We start from the raw sequence: 20,839 nt of genomic DNA, 5'->3' as shown, positions 1-20,839 counted from the left end.
TGTGTACACATGTGCGCTTAACTTTGTTGCGTAGGTGCGGGAGTGGATGTGACTGAAAATTAATTGTTTGTGTGTGCTTGCGGTGTGTGTGCATACTGTGTGTGCGTGCGGTGTGTGTGTGTGCGGTGTGTGTGGGTGCGGTGTGTGTGTACGTGCGTGCGGTGTGTGTGTGTGCGGTGTGTGTGGGTGTGCGTGCGGTGTGTGTTTGTGCGGTGTGTGTGTGCGTGCGTGCGGTGTGTGTGCGTGCGTGCGGTGTGTGTACGTGCGGTGTGTGTGTGTGCGTGCGGTGTGTGTGTGTGTGCGTGCGGTGTGTGTGTACGTGCGTGCGGTGTGTGTACGTGCGTGCGGTGTGTGTGTGTGCGGTGTGTGTGGGTGTGCGTGCGGTGTGTGTTTGTGCGGTGTGTGTGTACGTGCGTGCGGTGTGTGTGCGTGCGTGCGGTGTGTGTGCGTGCGTGCGGTGTGTTTGTGTGTGTGTGCGTACGGTGTGTGTGCGTGCGTGCGGTGTGTGTGTGCGTGTGTGCGTGCGTGCGGTGTGTGTATGCGTGTGTGCGGTGTGTTTGTGTGTGTGTGCGTACGGTGTGTGTGCGTGCGTGCGGTGTGTGTGTGCGGTGTGTGTGTGCGTGCGGTGTGTGCGTGCGGTGTGTGTGTGTGCGTGCGGTGTGTGTGTGTGCATGCGGTGTGTGTGCATGCGTGCGATGTGTGTGCGTGCGTGCGGTGTGTGTGTGCGGTGTGTGCGTGCGGTGTGTGTGTGCGGTGTGTGTGTGTGTGCGTGCGGTGTGTGCGTGCGTGTGCAGCGGTGGAGGTGGACGCGTCGCAGTTGAGCGTCGTGCTGCCCCACCTCCGCAGCAGCACGGTGTACACGGTGTGGGCGAGGGCTCGCACCGGCGGCGGGGAGGGACCCGACGGCTCCTCAATCTCCTTCAAAACCAAGCACCTGGGTAACGGGGAGCGCCTCTCCCTCCTCACCCCTCTCTTCACGCCCCTCTCCACACCTCTCCTCACCTCTCTTCACACCCCTCTCCTCACCCCTCTCTTCACACCTCTGTAAGTTGACAAGTAAACGGAGTTGTGGGTGAGTGGCCAGCAGGTGAGTGGACTGAATCCGCTCCGCCGAGTAACTCCGGGCAGCCGTGGGGCCCCTGAGGCTCTGCGGCCGCTCCCTGCCACGCTCCGCCGGCGAGCGACACGACAAGAGGTGGACTCAGCGTTATTTTCTGCTGAATTTCAAATAGCCCGGAACGAGCGGAGGAGTTGAACTTTAAAAAAATAAAGAATCCGCAAAAGGCTTGCACTGTCAAATACAAATAAACGCGAACGCCTCAAGTGCCAAACTCTACTTTTTTTCTGTGAAGCAGGGCACGGCTATTTATGTATTTATATAGAGAGCAGTTGACAAATCACACGCACTTTCACTTCCACATTTGCGATGCATGCGGCTCGAGGGGAAGTAATGCGTGTTCCGCCGTGAGGCTCCGTCAAGGGTGACTGATTGTGTTTTTGTCTAAGATACTGGACCCAGTAGGCACACTCACTCTCCTGTTGTTATTTCTTAATCAAAATTTCCCCTGGAAAACAAAGTAAATCTCATATAAAGCCAGAAGAGCAAACGAATTTATGAATTAGTCAAACGATTGCAGTGTTGCTCGATACATTTCAGGCTATTATCAATTGCGATTCAATCTTTCACAAGCAGGGGTGTTTTTTACACCCCACACAGTCAGACGCAATATTGTGTATCGGGAAATAGAACGACTCTGGCTTGGAGTGACTGAATGGACGAGAGCACTCAGGGAACAAAATGCAGTTCCCATGTACAGTCCACACGGGTGATCTTTGGGCAATGTTTACATATCAGAGTATACATAGCCCTTCACAAATAGTTTACATTAGCCATCGGGATGGAAGACACTTCAACTTAGCTCTGTGATAGAATTTCCCCATGGTCATTCTCTGTCCACAGCTGGATCTGTGCGAGAGCTGTGAATGGAAATGAATCTGTCTCGTGGCACGATGCACATCGCACGACTAGAATATGAACGGGGTCAGGATACAGGGAAAGGACTGGGAGACCGGTGCTGTCCAGGCATCGTCACCACGGTGTGGGGGCGCGTGACACCGCATCAGACCAGAGGTCTCCACGTCTCCCGGTGCGATGGATCGTGCATCACGCTACACAGCGTATTACCCTGCGTGCCTGGAGTGTGTGGCAGATGTCATGCCCATGATCCTGCAGACTTTTCTGCCGCTCACTGATCACAGCAATAGTTTTCCATGTACACTACTGCACCTTCTTCTCTCCTTCGATTTCCTTTCAAAGAAATAACGTGGACGCAGAGAGCTTCCTGTGCTGGGAAATCCCCCAACTACCCATGCTGGTTGTAGCTATCTTTAGTGTGCCTGTGACACTTGCCGCCGCGTCACGAGCAGAGCGTGGCACGCGTTCCATCCCGCGGCAGGCGGGCAACTGCGACGAAGGACAGCGCAACTGAGACACGCGTGCTCGCGTGATTACACGCATGTTCCAACCAGCGTGAGTCATGGCTCAGACATTCCTGAGCTGCGTGCGGATCTAGGAGGCGTGTCGGAGCAGAGTCGGAGGTTAAAACCCCGTGGCGTAAAACGGGCGAGTTAGTTTTGAGCGCATGCGATGAATTGTAATACTTCAGTTTGCCTTTGTGAGTTCTGAAGAGTCCTCTCTCAAGGTGATGTGGGCGCTAGAGTGCAGTTCGCATTGGCCAAGGGACTTTGCAGTTCGGCGGATCGATTTTAAAAACACAGAGCCAATCATCAACACCACGTACATGTTAATCATTATACCCCAGCTGGAGTGTAGATCATTCGATAGATCAGTGAGATTGTGAGTTCATATCCTGGCTGAGGGCGACTCGCCTCCATCATAATCATCATCAAGCCAGGCAGAGTAAAACGAGTTCAAGCAGGTTCGAAGTCAAAATCAGTTCTAGTGGGGCCAGTGTTCATTCTAGGACACAAATCCCCAAAGCGAAGCAACTCAACCAGCTCGCCCTGAGCTAAAGGCATGGGCAGCGGTCGTCACTGGATCATCCGTGAGTAATTTGTTGAATTGCTGGGATCCGAGTTTAATCGTCCCACTCAAAATTGCACTACGTTTTTTTTGCTCGTTTTGTTACGAGACTTGCAATCTGTGCTTTTTACTTAAACAACCGAAACACCTTCCGACGAGCGCAGATTTCTGAATCCCTTTTTGGAGCCGGTGCCTCTCCGCCCATTCCCGGCCGTGTGTAATTCCTTAAATGTCAAAGCCGGAAAGCGAAGGTCACTGAGCTCACGTCCTTCCTGTAAGCGGAGCGTCGCAAGGGAATCGTCCGAATGGACCCGCGCGGGGCTCCCGTCTATATTTAGTGGCTTCTGCTGTCTGGAGAACCCGGAGAGCGTCCTGACACACGAGGGTGCCTCACTGGCAGCGCGTGCGTCGCGTGCTGCTGCCCGTTGTCAGTGTGTCTGTGTCTCTGATTATTGTGGGAAGCGGTCGTGCCGTGGTTAGCGCTGCACTCCGCTACGAACCCAACCACCCGAGTTTGATTCTTGCTCACAGTCAACATTGTTGACGGATATCCGAACCGGTCCTGGGCTTCCCCTAGATGGACTCGGCCTTAAAACAACCGTGGATGGTTCTGAAAGTAAAGCACCCTCGGTCCTGAAATGTCAAGCGTTTTAAAACTGCCCGACTTAAATAATAACAAACAACATTCAACGTTTTCTTTTTTACGGATAATATTAAACATTTCCAGGGTCTGAAAGGTCCGGGTGGGGGAGAGCACATCAAAAATAGAAACTCAGAGACGTGAACAATAGAAACACAGAGACATGAACAATAGAAACACAGAGACGTGAACAATCGAAACACAGAGACGTGAACAATCGAAACAGAGACGTGAACAATAGAAACACAGAGACGTGAACAATAGAAACACAGAGACGTGAACAATAGAAACAGAGACGTGAACAATAGAAACACAGAGACGTAAACAATAGAAACACAGAGACAGGAACAATAGAAACACAGAAGCTTTCTTGACTGCAAGGATTCATACTCTTTGTTTTTTTCCGGTAAAGTCACGTAGATACTATTATGATTTAATTTAGTTGCTTTCATTTATTTTATTTTGTACCCACGTGACTTTACCGAAAAAACCAAAGAATACAGAGGGGAAAGTGAGAGACCATGGCAAGGAGTGACTATGAGATGCATGCTAGAAGGAGCGGAATGGAGAAGGCTGGAGAGTGATTGAGAGAGACAGAGAGGGATGAGAGATCGAGAGGGATGGAGGCTGGTGGGGGAGCTCGCAAATAGCTTGGCTTGCACATATCGGGTGTTGCTGGTGGTGATGACACTTTTCACTGCCTCTCGCTGCATCGACTGGACATCCCCCGTGCAGACACTTTATTTTGGGACCAATATTCCCCCAGACAGCACTTATAAGTGTCTCATCTCTCCGGGACCGGTAATTTATTACCATTAGCCATATATAGCGGGGGTGGCTAGTGCACTTAACGACAGCGACAGTCTGCGGATGGAATTACCCGTCGATGGTCCTGGCCGACTTGCTGCGTCGTGCCTGCACGATGGCGGCACGCCCGCGATGTCCGTCCATTGTGACAGTTGTCATGAAAGCGATACAATTGTAAAACGGAATTACAAAGCCATGGGACATTGATATCCACGATAATATTGACACCGTTTTAAAAAAAATGTCTATCCTATTTTATCATTCTTCTTTCGTATCGCGTTTAGAAAAGAAAGCAACGGGGCCGCAACTGTCTTGTTTATTTTGTAAAAGCTGAGCGGAGTCCGCGTGTTCCACCAGAAGGACACGTGGCGTATTGGGCAGTCGTCGGTGATGTACCATCGTGGTTTGCACCTCGCCGCATTCGCAGTTTGGCGGAGTCTTCCAATCGTTCCGTTTATGGAGGAAATATCCCCACAGCGTCCTTCTTCAGTGTCTTGTTCAGTCACGGCTGAGAGCGGTCTCCACTGTCGTGTCATGAGTGTTGTCAACAACCTTCACATCCGTAAATGTCTCTTGGTCTTTAAGCTTTAGGGTTTTTTCCCCCCGTTGGGTCAATCTGCTGCTATGCAATTGCGTTTGCTAAGCGACGTGTGTGTGTGTGGCAGTCAGGTGGAACTTGAGTAACGGAACCTGCCAGAGCCCAGAGCAGCAGCAGCAGCAGCAGCAGGGCCCGTGGGGACGGGGAGACACCTCCAGACCACGGCACCTCTCGTCCATCTCCCGTGTATCTCACGACCCCCCCTCTCCCCCCTCTCTCCCCGAACTCTCCCTCCTCTCCCCCATCTCACCAGATGACTGGAAGGTGTTGGCCATGGTGACTGTGGTGTGCGTGGCCGTGCTGCTGCTGGCGCTCTCCACCGCGTGCCTGTGCACACGCTGCAGGAACTGGTACCCCCCCCCCCCCAGCACGAGATGCCCCAACGCTGTGACCCACAACGGCAAACGCTGAATGGGGGGCCCTGTCCAGGCGCAGGATGTGGGGGTAGGGGCAGGGTCAGTGGGAGGTCGTGTTCGTGGCTACTCGGCGAGTTGGTTCGGCAATCTGGCGGATAAGAGAGTTGGTAAAGTATGGGTCTGGCCAGTAATTTTCAGTTTTTCAGTTTCATGTATTAGGTGTAGCCCTGTGAGCCATGCGGCTCTTGACTCGGGTGCAACCGCAACAAACAAAAACACGAACAAGAAACATCTTAAAGTGACTACACGCAACAGAAAAATCCAGGAAAAAACGGTATACAAGGAACGTTGGTCCTAAGTTGGGTGGTTATGGTTGGGGGTTTCGTTAACAAATAGCGGACGGTTGGTGAAGATTAGGAGTGTGGAAAGTACGTGCCTTTTTTTGAGACACAAGTGACAACTTTGTTGCTGCTCACGCTGCCGTGGCTACCAAAGCTCCTCTGCAAGGTCCCACACTCTGCAAAGTGTCGCTCTTGGCTCAAACCCCCAAGAGCACAGCAGCTATAATTAGATGGCACGAGCCTCAACCCGTCCAACCAAACGTGTCACTCACTCACAAGAGAATGGCTTCCGCTGGTTGGCCAATTTTACCGGAGGCATCCCGTTCCCGTACGACGTTGCCATCACTCTTGGTGGGGGCTCACGTAAAGGCACTGAAATTATTTCAACTTTTTTTTATTTTATCGGTTAAGGCCCACTGAGCTATTTAGCTCTTTTTTCAGAAGCTACCTGGCCACAAATGTTAGCTAAACGAAGTGTCTTATCACGTGGAAATTTATAGCAGACAAAAACTCTCAACGCACTTTTAATAGAAGGTTTCAGGCTGATCATATTTCAAATTCATATTCTTACCAACCCGCTTATCTACACTGCACTTTTGTTTTCGCAATTGATATAATTTTTTGGTCAATTGTGAGTCCACCTGGGATCCAACCCAGGGCAGTAAATTACTACAGTAAATTACAACAAGAACGGCTCTGAAGCAAACGCCGGTAGTGCTGCCCTCTGTCGGCCTCTTGTGAAGTAATAACAACATGGCTCTCGCAGCAGAGGCCGAACTGTACGTTTTGTTAACTTGTTTATGTACCAAATAAAAAATTATTGATCTAGGAAAGCTATACTGAGTCGTAGGACTCTTCTTAATGAGGGTCCTGTATTGGGGTTTTATTTTTAAATGATTTCAGCAAATGAGTGATGAGTCGTGTGTATTATTATACACGTGGGAGGAAACCACAGTACCCAGAGAAACGCCACGCCTCGCGCGAGGGGGCAACGCTTTATCCCCGTACAGATGAAATCAGATGGTGATTAGTCCACTTCCGGTATCTCCTTCTCCTGGCGAGCCAGGGTATGGCACCTCGACTCTCATTGGAAGAGAATTTCACAGCATTTGTGTGATCCACCAACCCTCGCCTCCACAATGCTCGATTAGAAGCGTCAGCCATCACGTGTCCCACACACACACACACACTTCATACATTCCCCACAACATTTAGAGCTCAGATCTGAGCCGTACTCGGCTCATCTCGTTTCTGGTCCCCGTGCTTCAAGAAGCACACAGCTCCACGAGCTAGGCATGCCCCACTCCATGCTGTCCATTCCTCCCTCCCCTCCGACTCCGGGGGGAAGTGATCAATATTAATTTTACGAGATTGAACGTACGCGTTGGTTAGGTAACACCAACCCAAGCTCAACCTACATTCGTAATCGTACCCCATGTTTTATTTATTACCAAAATATAACCGTGAAGTTGACCTCAGAGAGCAACACCACTGACCATTCTCTGACGACGACTCGTTTAGAGCACAGCCCGGCTCAAAACGATTAACTTCCTTCAGCAAAGTGAGCCACACGGCCAATTAGAAGCAGGCCATGTGCTTGGGTGGCGCCGGCTTGGCATGGTTAGGCTGTCGGTCGGTTGTGATGGTGAAGTGGTTACTCCTTTCATCGGACGTGGACGGTTGATGGGCTGAGGCAACCCCCAACGCGGATTTGACCTCGCGACCTTCTGGCCGAGCGAGCCGCTCGCTCTCAGTCGAGAGCGAGTTGTGGAATGTGAATTTGAGAAGAAGGCGTTAGCCGTGACTTACTCATTCTGCATTTCTGTAAAGGCATTGACTGAGGCTGCGTTGTCTCCCCACAGGATCAAGGAACACCTTTACTACCCAGACTTCAGGAAATCTCGTGTGCTCAGAGACCTCATGCAACAGCAGGTAACTATAGCAATCTATTGCCTACACCTACAGAACATAATTTACCATTTGCGGTATTTTATGCATTGATTGGCCAGTTAGGAAATTTTAATTGGCAAATATGCAGAGAGTGGATATGTTTTTAAATCTCCATATCATTTGCACTGGAGTTATCCAGCCTATTAATTGCCTTGTGTTGATCCAGTGTTTAAAAATGTGTCTCTGATGGGGCTTCCCAATCGTATAAAGTTAGTTCTACTTGACATAAATTTGTGCGAATATGTTTAATTTGAAAACAATATTTTCGTGGACTCAATATTCTTAAAAATTCTCATTTTAAATCTACAGGTAATGAGAGCAAGGCCGCAGTGTGACATGTGTTACACTCTAATCGACAACGGCCAAAGAGGCAACTTCTCTCAATGTTCAGCAACGTCGCTGGCTCCAGCCGATTGACCCCATGACCCTGACATCCGCCTTTCCCAGCAGTCGCAGGGTGGCCACCGCCAGTCGTCGGCGAGCGACCTGGAGACGGTGGTGTCGTCCGTGGAGGTGGTGGAGTCCGAGTCTCCTCAGCTGCTCCGCGGCAGCTGCAAGGGCGTCGGAGTGACCGGCGGGCCGACCGGCGCGGACACGCGCTCGCTCGGCGGGGAGACCAGCGGCATCGGCAGCAGCCGCCCGTCCTCGCCCGACCGCCACACGAGCGACGAGTCCGACACGTGCTGCAGCAGCAACGCCACCAGCGTGGCCAACGTGGACGCGCTATTGCCGCCGCCGCCGTCGTCGCGACGGCGCGAGGGCCCAAGGGACGGCTCGGGGGAAGAGGAGGAGGAGGAAGAGGAGGAGGGCGAGAGCGCGGCCTCGCGCTCGCGCTCGCACCAGCGCCTGGACGAGGGCGGGCGCCCCTTCCCGGCGCCGGGCGCCGCGTGCCCGCGCGCCCACACGTGGTCGTGCTCCGACGGCGAGGAGCCGTGCCTCCTGCCGGCCCCGCACGGCGCCCACGCCGAGCCCTACTCGCAGGTCTCCTACCGCGACCGTCGCCAGCAGCAGGGCTGCCCCGGCCGCTCGGGGCGGGAGGAGCGCGGCGAGCGCGTGGGCGGCGACGGGGGGGTCGCGTCGCGTTCGCTCGACGCCGCGGGAGACGACGACGGTAACGACGGCGACGACGACGACGACGGCGGCGGCGGCAACAGCGGCGGCGGCTTCACGGACGCCTCCGTGTTGCTGCGCTCGTTCGTTGGGAAGCCGCCCGGGCCGTGCCTCACGGACGGGGAGTGCCGCTGCTGCGGGAGGTCCAAGCTGGGAGGCAAGAGCGGCGGCGGCTGCGGCGGTAGGCAAGAGCAGGACGAGGCGAGCGTGGGGGGCGCGGACGAGAGGGTGCAGGCGTACTTCCCCCAACTCGTCACGGAGGCCGGGTACATGCCCCAGTGAGACGGCGGCAGGGCCGGCGCGCGACGAGCGTGCGCTACGCTCGCCGCCACGCTGCTCGGTAAAACACTTATTTAATCGTTCAAGTGTACAACGAACTTTAAAAACCAAGATTGTTTATTGATCTAAATGCAGTGGACCCACATTTTCCATTACTCGGAGACCGTAGCAGAAGTACCAAGAGCCTAAAGGTTCAGTAAGCTGCTTTTTCACTGGCTGTAAGGGTCATCTTTACAGAGAAAATGGAACCGAAACAGGAACAGGTTTTTCATTCAATCTGTAGGTATGGTCGAGAGCTGGAACAAAAAACATTGCCAATTGGCAAATGTTCAAATTCTTTGTGATGGATTAGCCAAGCACTCAAGCAACATATTGCTCTCATCAAAAAATCCAGTCACGGACGCAACATTTCACAAGGCGACGCAACTGCCTCGTCATTTGCACAGATTCTGTACAGCAACGCTTGTACGCGCCTTAGACTCTCACAATCCTGGATCCGTTTTTGTTTTTTTCTGACAAAATGTTTTCAATTCACCATTCATTCAAGAACATGCTGCTGCTCTCACGATGAATGCGTGTGTCTCCAGCTTCTTCGCTCCAGAGCTCCCCAGTCCTCGGTTCCCACTCATGAACCCAGGGCCAACACTCGTCAGTCCTACAATGTCAAGTCCTATGATCTCCGGCTCAAGATGTTCAGTCCAAACATCAATCACCCCTCGATGTAAAGGCTCCTATCGTTTCGTCCAAGTTTGGTGTTCGCGCCGTTCTTATAGCGCGAGGCTATCACGAAGGAAGGCGCTACGTTTCACATAGTCAGCAGTGGATTACCAGTGGGGGGCAAAGTTGAAATCTGTAATCGCTGATATCTACGTTGATATCTGTAATCCTAATGGTCAATCTTTTTATTTTTAGCAAATGTGAACCACGACACCGGCACGCAATGGCCTAGTTATTCCGAATGATGTAAGGGGATCTTTAATGTCTAATGTGAAGCAGAGGGCAACGTTTTTGTCATGGCTAATACACCCGCAGCAAAAACCAGGGCTGCCTGCCAGATTCGAATCGCGAAGCTCTGCACGAGGTGGCGAGCGCGCTACCGCCGGGCTGCGTCATCGCCCCGAGAGTCTGTGCCGCGTGTCCCACAGAAGCGAGTTCGGTATCAGCCGGCTTCCGACTCGGCCAAAGCAACGCAATTACGCACACCGCAGCCTCTCCATGGGCCGGTAACGATTGCCAACTGAAGCAAAACTCGCCCGCGCTCACGGGGTGGGCGCTGTACCACCCACGGTGGTCACCCACACGATACCTCTACTGCCCCCCCCCCCCCGTCCGAGAGGATCTGGGGCCGGGCCAGAGTAACGGGACGCGCCGAGTCATTCACGATCAGACGCACGCTTCAGCAGGGTGCTCTGCAGGTGATTGTGAGAGCAGCCGACGTGCAGAGAAACGCGTGGAGACGTCCAGAGAGCTGTGGATTGTTCAATCCCAACTCCTACGTGACTTTACAGAAAACACCTAAGAATACAAACTCCGCCCGGCGTGCACGGTGTACGTCGCTCCTGGCATACGCCAGACATTTTACACTGTATTTAAATTCGTAGCATCAGTTTCTATCAAATGCCGTCCGCCTGCTCTGAGGTTGGCGTTGGTGGGTCTCCGCTGGATGGCGGCGCTGCATACGGAGAACCCCCCCCCCCCCCCCCCGTGTTGAGGTCCTGCACGGAGCGGTGACCATTCTGGCGCCACGAAGCGCTTGCGTTATGTTTGCGATGAACGGCACTCGAGAGTCAATCGCTGGCCGTGTGGCCATTCGCCTCCGCGGTCATTTGCGGAGCTGTCCAAAATTCGGCATCGTGCTGCCATTCAAGAATGTTTTCTTCTTTCTTCCGTCTCGTTTTGTATTTCCTGTCTCGTGCTCACGGGTGTCCCGTCCTGTGTGCTCCATCTCATTTGTACTGTCACATTTTGTTCTCTCATTTGCATTGCCCTCTCTCATGAGTACTGTCTTGGATCGTACTGTCTCTATTTTACTGTGTAATTACGTGATGATAATTTTGTGTTTATTGTCTATTTTGCTCGTTCAGTCTCGTTCGTATGGTCTAATATGTTCTGTCTGCCTCATCTGTTCCGTTAGCCTGAATGTAGCATGGACGTATAATTTTTGCATCGAAGCACGATTTCACGGAGGTATCATGAGCCTTAGAGGTCATTTGAATTTCACGATTCGACACATCGCTACGTGCCTCGAACCCACATCCCCGCAGAGTGCAACCCACCCAACCGCGACAACAGCTGAACAAACGACAACATAACAGCAACCAACCTGAAGAAAATCAAGCGCTATACAAGTGACGGCAACAGTGAACGCAACAACAAACAACAACAACAAACATAACAACAACAACAAGCACATTCAGTGACGACAGCGACGACGATGAGCCGACACGGCAAGAATTACGGGTGTTGTGGACAATTGTGTGAGAGTCACATTTGGGTCATTGCTCCCGCACTCTCTCAGAGGCTGCTAAACCCATTAATTCGAAAGGGAATAAGTTAACGACTGCTTTCACAGAGGCTGCTGTGTGGGGGACAGCAAGGAGCGTCCGAGGAGGAGATGGAGCTGGGCACGAGGCCTCCAGGGCCACAGCTGTGGCCGTAGAGGGAGGCCATGGGGGGGGGAGGGAGGGGGACCCCACATTGGATTTGTCATCTGTCACACTGTTGTTGTAAGAGTTTATATTTCTTTGACATGTGTCGCACTCTTTATTTTTGTAAAGAAACACAAAAACACGGGATGCAGTCATTTCCGTGGATGCACAATTGATCGTTTTGCCAAATGTGGCAATTTAAACATCGCTCTGCAACCTCTACCGGCGAGCTGAGGCTCTAATGGTGTCGGCGCGTTCGACGCTCGTGCCGACGACCGCGTGCCGGTGACATTTGGCCGAGGAGGGCTTTGCCGCAAGAACACGGCCCGGATCGTGCGCGTCGCCACCGCCTCGATGTCAATTATGAATCGGAATATTGGCATGGAAAAACATACGCGTTCCGATAGTTTTCAGCGTACAACTTTAGCCGTGCAGTTTCCAAAGCCGTGAGAACGCGTTTTTTTCGAATTGGTGGCTATAAACCAGTCACTGGATACTCACTTTAAAAGGGGGTTAATCATTGAGAGGCCCACACTGAAGGCTCATGTCGAGTTAAATCAATCAGAATTAAGTCATCACCAGAAACAAAGTTTGAGGAACTGTATCAATTTTATGATCAGTAGGAGACTACAAGCAGGTCAGAGGTCAGGATTAAAAGCAGCAGCTGAGAGATCAGGAGCTGTGAACTTCCTGTCAGATGCGGAACTTGGAAACTTAAATCCTCATCAGTGATGCCCACCCTTCCTCAAACTTTGTAGTCTTGATTCATCGCCGGCGCATCTCGGTCATAGCACATGCATAACTTTGGAAAATGTAGGCTTCACCGTAACAATTCTCGCACAGCAAGAGCTGGAGAACGCAGCTACGGGAGCCATTGGGTGGTCACGTTTCCCCCAAAGTCTGCACACCTGATTGACTGGCTTCTTGATGAGAATAATACGAGGTCATAGGTTACCTCCAATGCCTCTGTGTAGCCAGTGCAATGGAATTGATGCATGCGTGAATGTTTAACATGCAGGTGCCGCGCAAACAGCGGGTTAGAGTTCAGGGATGGCAGCCGTGCTGGTTGTGTCACGGCGTGTGGCTGGATACGCATTGCCTGCTCCTGCTGAGTTTTGCTCCTGAAGATTCTGTGTGCCGTTAACGACTGGTGCCAGGCTTCTTGTATCCAGATGATGATGGGTCAAGTAGCTAATCGTGATGACTTGATGTGGCAGACACTTGCAGAGTTGTGTATTACAGGACACTGATGCCTGGGGTCTCAGTAGTAAAAGACAGAATTTATTGTAGTTAGCTACTACCCATGATTTGTATTAGCACAACGAGCTCTCGTGCGTCTACAGAAAAATAATACGCATAAATACATTTGTATTCTTTTCAAATGGTTATTACGCTAAAATATCAGATTGTGGACGTTTCCAACAAAGGCAACCAATTTGTTGGATTCTGGTATGCCTCGTTATGTTCTGCCAAAAGCCCTTGGGAGTTGTTTAACTCATTCTTTACGTAATGGCCAAACGGTTCTGTCGGATTTTTACCCTTTTCTGATTATGACCCATCGCCAAATGCATATAAGTGCTGGATAGAGTTAAATTAAATCCTTACACAGCACGGTCAATTAAACATTTAATGAAATATTAAATGTAAATGTTTCATCTGTCACTACAAAGTTATTGGATTCCAAGATTAAGGCGTTTTAATGGCAGAGCTGAAATTAATTGTAAAAAATAATAATTATAGAATTAAAATTAAGGTTTTAATGATTTAATTCACTCGTAACTTTAAACTTTTTTTCTAGTTTAAATTAAATTACGTTTTCATATTCACTACCCTCTCACAGAGTTCAGATTTATATATTTTTTCAATTTCAGTTGTACTTAAAATGCAGCATTTGTATATGTCAGTTTCATATCCACAACTTTTAAGATGTTAATATCACCATCGTTCTGTAAATGTTTTTCAGTTTCAGATTTCCGCACTTTACAACAACGCGTTGCGCGTACAGTACGCCACGTGTACAGTGTGCACAGTACTTGTACAGTAATACTGTGCGTACAGTACGCCACTGTACAGTATGCGGCGTGTACAGTGTGTACAGTACTGTTGCGCGTACAGTATGTTCACCGTATTTACTGCTGTGGTCTCACTTAGCCTTGAGATGATTTCTTGTTAATTGTGTTTTTTGACAGATATGACCAGGATATATATAAATAAAAGTTATGGTCGTTAAATTTGTATTATTATAAAATGAGGACAGTGTTCATATTTGTGGTCGTGGATATGGTCCTGATACACATAGGCCGACCCTTATAGAGGTTATCACAGGAGCTGTTTATTACTTTACAAAGTTATGTGCCGGGGTCGTTCCCTGCCTCCAGTGAAAAGTGTCGCTGCAGGGACCCGGCCTTCAAAGACGTTCATCCTGTGTGGTCATTCGTCTGCCATCGGGGCAGAAACTCGTGCAGCTTAATTCTGATAATTGTTCATAATATGGGGGGGGGGGGGGGGGGAGTGTTGGTTTAGATCGCGTAAATATAATTGTAAAGGAGAGCCGACACAAAGTTGCAGGGGGTTCGTCTTTTACTCCATCCTTCAGTCCACACTCGTCCCCAGCCTTCTCAATCTCGTTCCCGCCAAGATCTCCCCTCTTCCCGCCCATTCTCTCTCTTATATCTCCTCGCTTTCTCCTCCCTCTTTCCCTGTCACCGTCCCACTCCCCCTTCTTTTGGTGGGAATCCTTCCCCCTGACATCCCTTATATAATAAATGTGTCCTTAACCCGCCACCACCCGACACAGCCAATTAGTAAGATTTGTCACGTAAACAGAACATGCCAATTCTTTACTAGTGTAGTGTTAACGATTCAGAGAGAGTTTATAGGAGGCACCTTCTTTATTAACAAATTCCATGGTCCCGTCCACACACTCTCCACAGTAGCTCAGCTCAGCCTGTACACAACACCGGCCGTCTAACACTGACGGCGCTGACTGATATAGCCAACTACTCTCCAACGTAGCGCAACATCCAGTGGAGACGTTTAGCGAAGACGGCGACGAGACGACGGCGACGACGATACGAGTCCACTCCCAGAACCGGCAGCCTCGAGCCCCCCGCTCTCGGCTCCTTTTATGCTCCCGGCGCGGCCTGGCCCCGCCCTGACCGCGCCTCCCTTCTCGAACCCGCCAACAGGTTCCAGCGGCTTCCAGACGGGTTCCTCCCTCTGTCCACACACCGTGCACGCCCTCACCGGCGTGTGTGCTGTCTGTCCACCAACCGGCGCTATTACACTACACATGTACAGCACGCCGGTGTGTTGTAAATGTTGTGGATTTGCTCTCCAACACACCAGTGTGCTGTATTAGTAACGAATTGGCATGTTCTGTTTACGTGACAAACCTTACGACAGTAATTGGCTGTGTCGGGTGGTGGCGGGTTAACGACACATTTATATTTGCGCGATCCAACCCAAAAAAACCTGTATTATGGATGATATTGGTCGCGAAAGCCTGCGTGTTAATCTGAGAATGTTATTGACGTGGTTACGAGCAGCTTTGAGTGTGTAAAATGTTACGTGTTATTCGGTGTAATGTGATTGTGTATCCTAAAACATTAATGCACAGTCGAGTATGGGTTTGTGATTTCTGTAGCCAATACATCACCATGCTGATAGACTATCACTGCTTATGAATGTAAATGAATCCAATATTAATTGGGCAGACTGTACCTCTAAACCTTAGCAACAACCTTTGCTTTCTCCCCCTGCTTAAGCCTGACACACAATTAACCTTATTAAATAAAATTGAACACTTACATGCCTAGCCAATTGTAAGCCCCTAAAACTATCAACGGCTTTGACCTTCGTTCACGTATATCAAACACATACCTCGTTTAAATGAAACAATGTGAATCAAACTAATATTGAAGCAGATCACAGCAACTGGGACTTGGCATGTTTATTGTCCGTTACGCAGTGGGGGGACCTGTTAAAGTGCAGCGTCGCGAACACAGACCCCATCGATGATCACTGCTATTTCACGATGTCACACATTGTCTTGTATGTGTTGAACTTCTTTCGCACCATACGTAGCCAACCGTGCTAATCGGAGGTGCGGAGGAAGGACAACAAACTAAACACAAAAAAGAAGTTCTAAAGAAATTAACCATAACAGTTGTTTGGGGGGGTTTACGCGATCTAACCCAAACAAAACCTTATTATGGATATTGGTCGCGAAAGCCTACACCTTAAACTAAATAAATTAGTTTGTCAATCTCGATGCTTCTTTACAAGTGCCATAGCTCTCAGTGGCTTCCTAATAGCGGAAGGAAGAGCGTTCCAGACGGCAACGCAGAAGCTTATCCCAAAGCGCCACGCGATGCGGTGCCGCCCGTATCTTGCACCACCACCGCCACCACCGCCACCACCACCACCACGTGTTCCCCTCTGGTGTGTCCATCTTCCTCCCATCGTGGTCACGCAGTGCCGAGTTCCCCCCCCCCCCCCCGTGTTTGATGGCCAGGTCCCAGAATTTCCGCTACAACTTACAAAAAACCACACAGCAAGCAATGCGACGCCGAGAACGGGGACGTGAAGCGAAGGCCTTTTTGGGGGGGGTGGGAAGGGGGGGGGTGTGATTTATGTTCACAAATTTAAAATGCTAATTAAAAACAAATCAACCTTTGACCTGTGGAATCGGATTGCAGATGTAAATTCTTGCAACGTGCGGACGAGCATCGATTGTGAAGCAACTGGTTGCGTGCGAAGCCCGGTTCACAGACAGGCGGCCGACAGCACTCGGCGGTAAATTTCTGAAGATTTGCCAGCTTCAAAGCGATCGTATATTTAAACTGATCGCACGTGTAATAGGAAAGGGGTAAACAGGCCGCTATTTCTAAACTTCAGGAGGCGGTGATCAAAGGCACCCCGGGCTGCGTTGACGACGTCTTTATTGGGGATTCTCTCATCGGTCGCTCGTCTCGAGCTGCTGCTGCTTTCGGAGGCGTCCGTCCTTGCGACGAATGATCCACACACGTTGAAGTGTCGCCAGCAGCACCAAACTAACAACACAGGCTGCGTGAACCGGGCCCTCCTACCCACAGGGTCAGAGTTATTTTTGTCTTTAGGCTGCACATTTCAGTTACAGATTCTATACTCGTTGCCCTGATATAGGATTACTATGGAGCTGATCATATCAACGGGCAAAAGTGTTCCATAGCCCTAGGCTGAGTAACATGAACAATGCCATCTTATTCCCATCCAGCCCCCTTACGGAGGCAGCTGGTGTCCACGAACTTTTTGGCCAGGAGTCCTCGACTCTTCGGGGTGATCATGTCCCATCCGTTGCCGATGTCTCCGCGAAAGTTGTTCCGTGGCGTTACTACTACTTAGCGTCGGTGGGAGTCCGCTCCCCCATCCATTCACTCGTTACCCGGACCTCGCGAGCATGCGAGCCACCTTCCCTGGAGCCACGGTGGAGCCACGGTGGGCGAAGGGCCCTCTTGGCTACGACCGCCACTTTCAACCCCGAGGCCTAGAGGCCCCAATCACCTCGCCATCTACTGCCACGCGTGTACATAGAGTATGAGGTCTTTAGAGTGGTCATTCCAACGTACGTGCGGTATATTACGATGAAGTCGTTATCTATACTCTATATACTGTGCTATATATCCAGTGATTAGCAACGCATCTCTTGGAAGATTTTAGGGCTTTTTAACCGAAAGACCTTTAAGATCACAGTATTTTCCATTGCCAATTGTGCAATCGGTTCGGCACTCTTACCGATGAGAACCCCTGGTGCACACTTAACACGACGTCAAATCACCAATAAAATACTTCACCAATTCCACATTCTACTTCGTTGGCAATATGCAATTTTACTCCGGAGTAACAATTTCCAATCGTTCAGGTAATTTACAATACAGAATGTGCACGCGAATATGCCAGACTAATTTCAAACAAAACGTTGGGTCGCTCTCTATGTTCTTGGCGTTGGATCGTCCCAACGACATCCAATTTTGAGTTGTTGGTTAAGTTGGTAAAGCTGTGGCTCGCCGATGAGGCCCTTGAGCGTGAAACGGCCGCGTTACGTTCGCCAGTCGCCGAGGCCGAGACGTGGCACAGCAAAAGCATCGCCAGAGGAAACTGTTTGTGCAAAAGTAACGGTGTTATTCTTCTCACAAAAGGAGAGCTGTTACGTTTCCAATGTCAAGGATATATTATTATATGGTTAATAATGACGTAAATAATTAAATAAAACTTACACTACCTATTATTAGGTCATAGTTATGAAAAAAATCATTGGTCCATGTTTAAAATGCGGTTTCAGGCATGTTATTGTACAGTTTACAGTATTTTGTTTGATAATTTAGCCACCATTAACATCTTTGCGATTATCCATCCGTACGGATCGTGAAACAGATGAGGCAGTGTCACTACAAGTGGACTGTCAAGTCTAGCGCTAGATAGCACGGATATCTCACTCTCATTTCCGTTACCAATCCTGCCTGTATAGTACGCTATATAAACACACGTACAAACATGTAAGCACATAGAGAACGTGTTATATATATATGCATGTGTATATGTGATATACACGCAAAGGTGAGGGCACGCGTTTTGAGAACTTCTGAGAAAGGTTCTGCACCTCTGAGGACAATGTCACCCTTGCTGTGGTGATGCACGGAGACACCGCATAGCAGTATTCATAAATAGCAGCCCCCTTGTGGGAGAAAGGTCCTGGAGGCCTCCTTGGAATGTGAACTCGTGCGGGCTCGGTGATCATCAGCCTGACAGCCGCCACATGGCACCTCGCGTGTCTGCCACTCGGCAGGTGAGGACCAGCGATTGAGGCTGGCAAACTTGTTACAGCAGTGGCATAGAGCGTCGGAGATTAGTAGAGCCGATGGAAGCAACGTTTATTGAAACGTGTTTGATGAACAATGGTTGGTCCGTACAGGGACACAACCTCGGGTGATCACGTGGCCTCTGTCGGTAATCGACATTGGAAGTTACCAACCCAATTTCCCACAATCAGGAGCAGAAATGGAGGTTGCATATATTTTGGCAGCTACTATGGCTCGTAACAATTCCCCTAAAATTGCTTGAGTTTCTCATGACCTTCGCAAGATTCTAGACACGATGTGTGTACCCTAAAGTGTATAGCGCATTGTAAACTGTGGGATCACTGCATGTGATGTAACTTGTGCTAAGCGTCTGCTTTGTTTCCACCTGTATATTTATTTAAAGTCAGAACGTGTTAACCTCAGGGCGTGACAGAGAATGGCATTTAATTATATCCACATGTTTGTCTAGGGACTCAATCGTCCGAGGGTTTCGGGGTGGGGTCGAGCACACACCGTGAAGCCTTCAACCACCTTAAGAAAACAATGTGCAAGGAGGTCCTAGGAGGTTGGAAGTGAACCTCTAATTAAAGGAAGGCTTCGCAGGGGAAGGGGTCGATAAGTGTCATTCTTGCCAAAGCAAGTCTCACGCTCTCACGCACAGGCTCACACTAAAATGCTTATGGTGGTAGATGGGGGAGACATTTATAGTATTGTCGATTTCCACATTCAGCCAAAAGTGGCAAAGACAAACTATTTTAGGAGGACACCTTAACGTTTTAAAAGTTTGAGGATTTATATTTGCCGGTTGGTGTGATTTGTGAGGGATTCAAGTAAACGCGTTGCATTTCTCATTTGCTCGATGGCACTAAACGCCTCCATTTTAAACCAACACCGGGGCCTAAAAAGTCCTGGCCCTTAAAGCTAACTTTCAAATAAGTTAATTAAAAAAAGTGTCTCTGTTCTCGCACAGATCGAAGGCTGTTGTGAGAAGAATTAAGAAAAACAAGTTTTGCAGCCAACTTAAAAGTTTGTATAATTCGGCTCTTCCATTATAATAATCGTGGATTTGACATCCTTAAGCCAGCTGCAAGCACTGAGGCCACACGGAAGTTTGCACTCAACATCTTCTGCTTCGGCAGAAATTACAACTCATGCACAACATTATGATCATGGTTGGTGTGATCACACTGGCAGTGACTGGTTCCACGGAGCATATCACTGATCCCCATTCCTTTATTGATCTATTCATTGGGACAACCTCCCATTTTAAGACAGTTTCAAACGTACTTTAAATTACTGCCATCCTGTCTCCCCTGCTAGCCCAACAATCTTCGCTATTTGAATTTTCTTGTTCACTCAAATGCAGTGTTTGAGCTGTGAGCAGCCAACCATTGCCAACATATGAAGCAAAATGATTTTGCAGTCCTCGTGACCACACGCAAAGGGAAAACAATAACCACTAAGCATGGCCAATGCCCTCAACCCGATGTAGCTCTGCCACGGGGGATGGGGAGAGGACTCGGGTGTTGGGGGTGGGCTTAGAAGCCAGGATCTTAGAGGGAGGCTCTCACCTGCACAGATGACACTTCCGTTGTGGTGATTGCGAGGGGAGTGACATCCCTTGAGAGGGGCGGTCACCGCAGGGATTGCGCCACGGGAGAAATACGTCTCCGCTTTGTACAGAGACGCCTATGAGCAAACGTCGGGATTTGATGGGTGGAAGAATGCTACGTTGCTACATTGTGCCGCATGCACACAGGCTTAAGGCACATGCGATGTGGCTGATTTGATTATACAGTACAGTAAATAATAGAGATGTATTTTACGGAACCATTTTCTTTATGTGTTTAAACCGTATAGTATTGTGTACAGTGCATTGTGTAATGGTTTTTACCTCAGTATAGTGGAGTTGTGTGTTCTGTATTAGTCAATAAATGTGATGCCCACTACAGTTTACAGGCGTGGTCTTTCATGTTTGATTCCAACATTTTTCATAATTGTGTAGTATTTCTTTATGAAATGGGATTAATTTAATAACTGAAAAAAGCTGAGATTTGGATCACCCTAAATTTATATATTAAAAAGTATTTGGTGATGTTGCAGCTGCGTTGGCAGAGGTGCACACACAAAAACAACTCGAAGGTTTTTGAGTGAGATCGCGTTATTTATAAATGTGTCGCAACCCACCACCCGACTACTCAGATTGTAAATGTTGTGGATTCACTCTT

General features: G+C 49.6%; 1 protein-coding gene across 2 annotated transcripts in view; it reads left to right on the top strand.

The window, feature by feature from the left end:
* The window catches only part of LOC144941183 (interleukin-6 receptor subunit beta-like), a 91,263-nt gene extending 70,698 nt beyond the window's left edge, over nt 1-20,565 (top strand). For both annotated transcript variants that reach the window (XM_078867749.1, XM_078867748.1), the window contains exons 15-18: nt 795-938; nt 5,342-5,438; nt 7,648-7,717; nt 8,183-20,565. In XM_078867749.1, coding sequence (XP_078723875.1) covers nt 795-938; nt 5,342-5,438; nt 7,648-7,717; nt 8,183-9,127 — 1,256 coding nt within the window. In that variant the 3' untranslated portion in view covers nt 9,128-20,565. The remainder of the gene's footprint in view (nt 1-794; nt 939-5,341; nt 5,439-7,647; nt 7,718-8,182) is intronic.
* The last annotated feature ends 274 nt before the right edge of the window (nt 20,566-20,839 follow it).

The sequence above is a fragment of the Lampetra fluviatilis genome, chromosome 24, assembly GCF_964198595.1.
Source record: "Lampetra fluviatilis chromosome 24, kcLamFluv1.1, whole genome shotgun sequence".
NCBI classification, from domain to species: domain Eukaryota; kingdom Metazoa; phylum Chordata; class Hyperoartia; order Petromyzontiformes; family Petromyzontidae; genus Lampetra; species Lampetra fluviatilis.
Note: the sequence above shows the minus strand (reverse complement) of the source record. Positions and strands in the feature narration are given on the sequence as shown.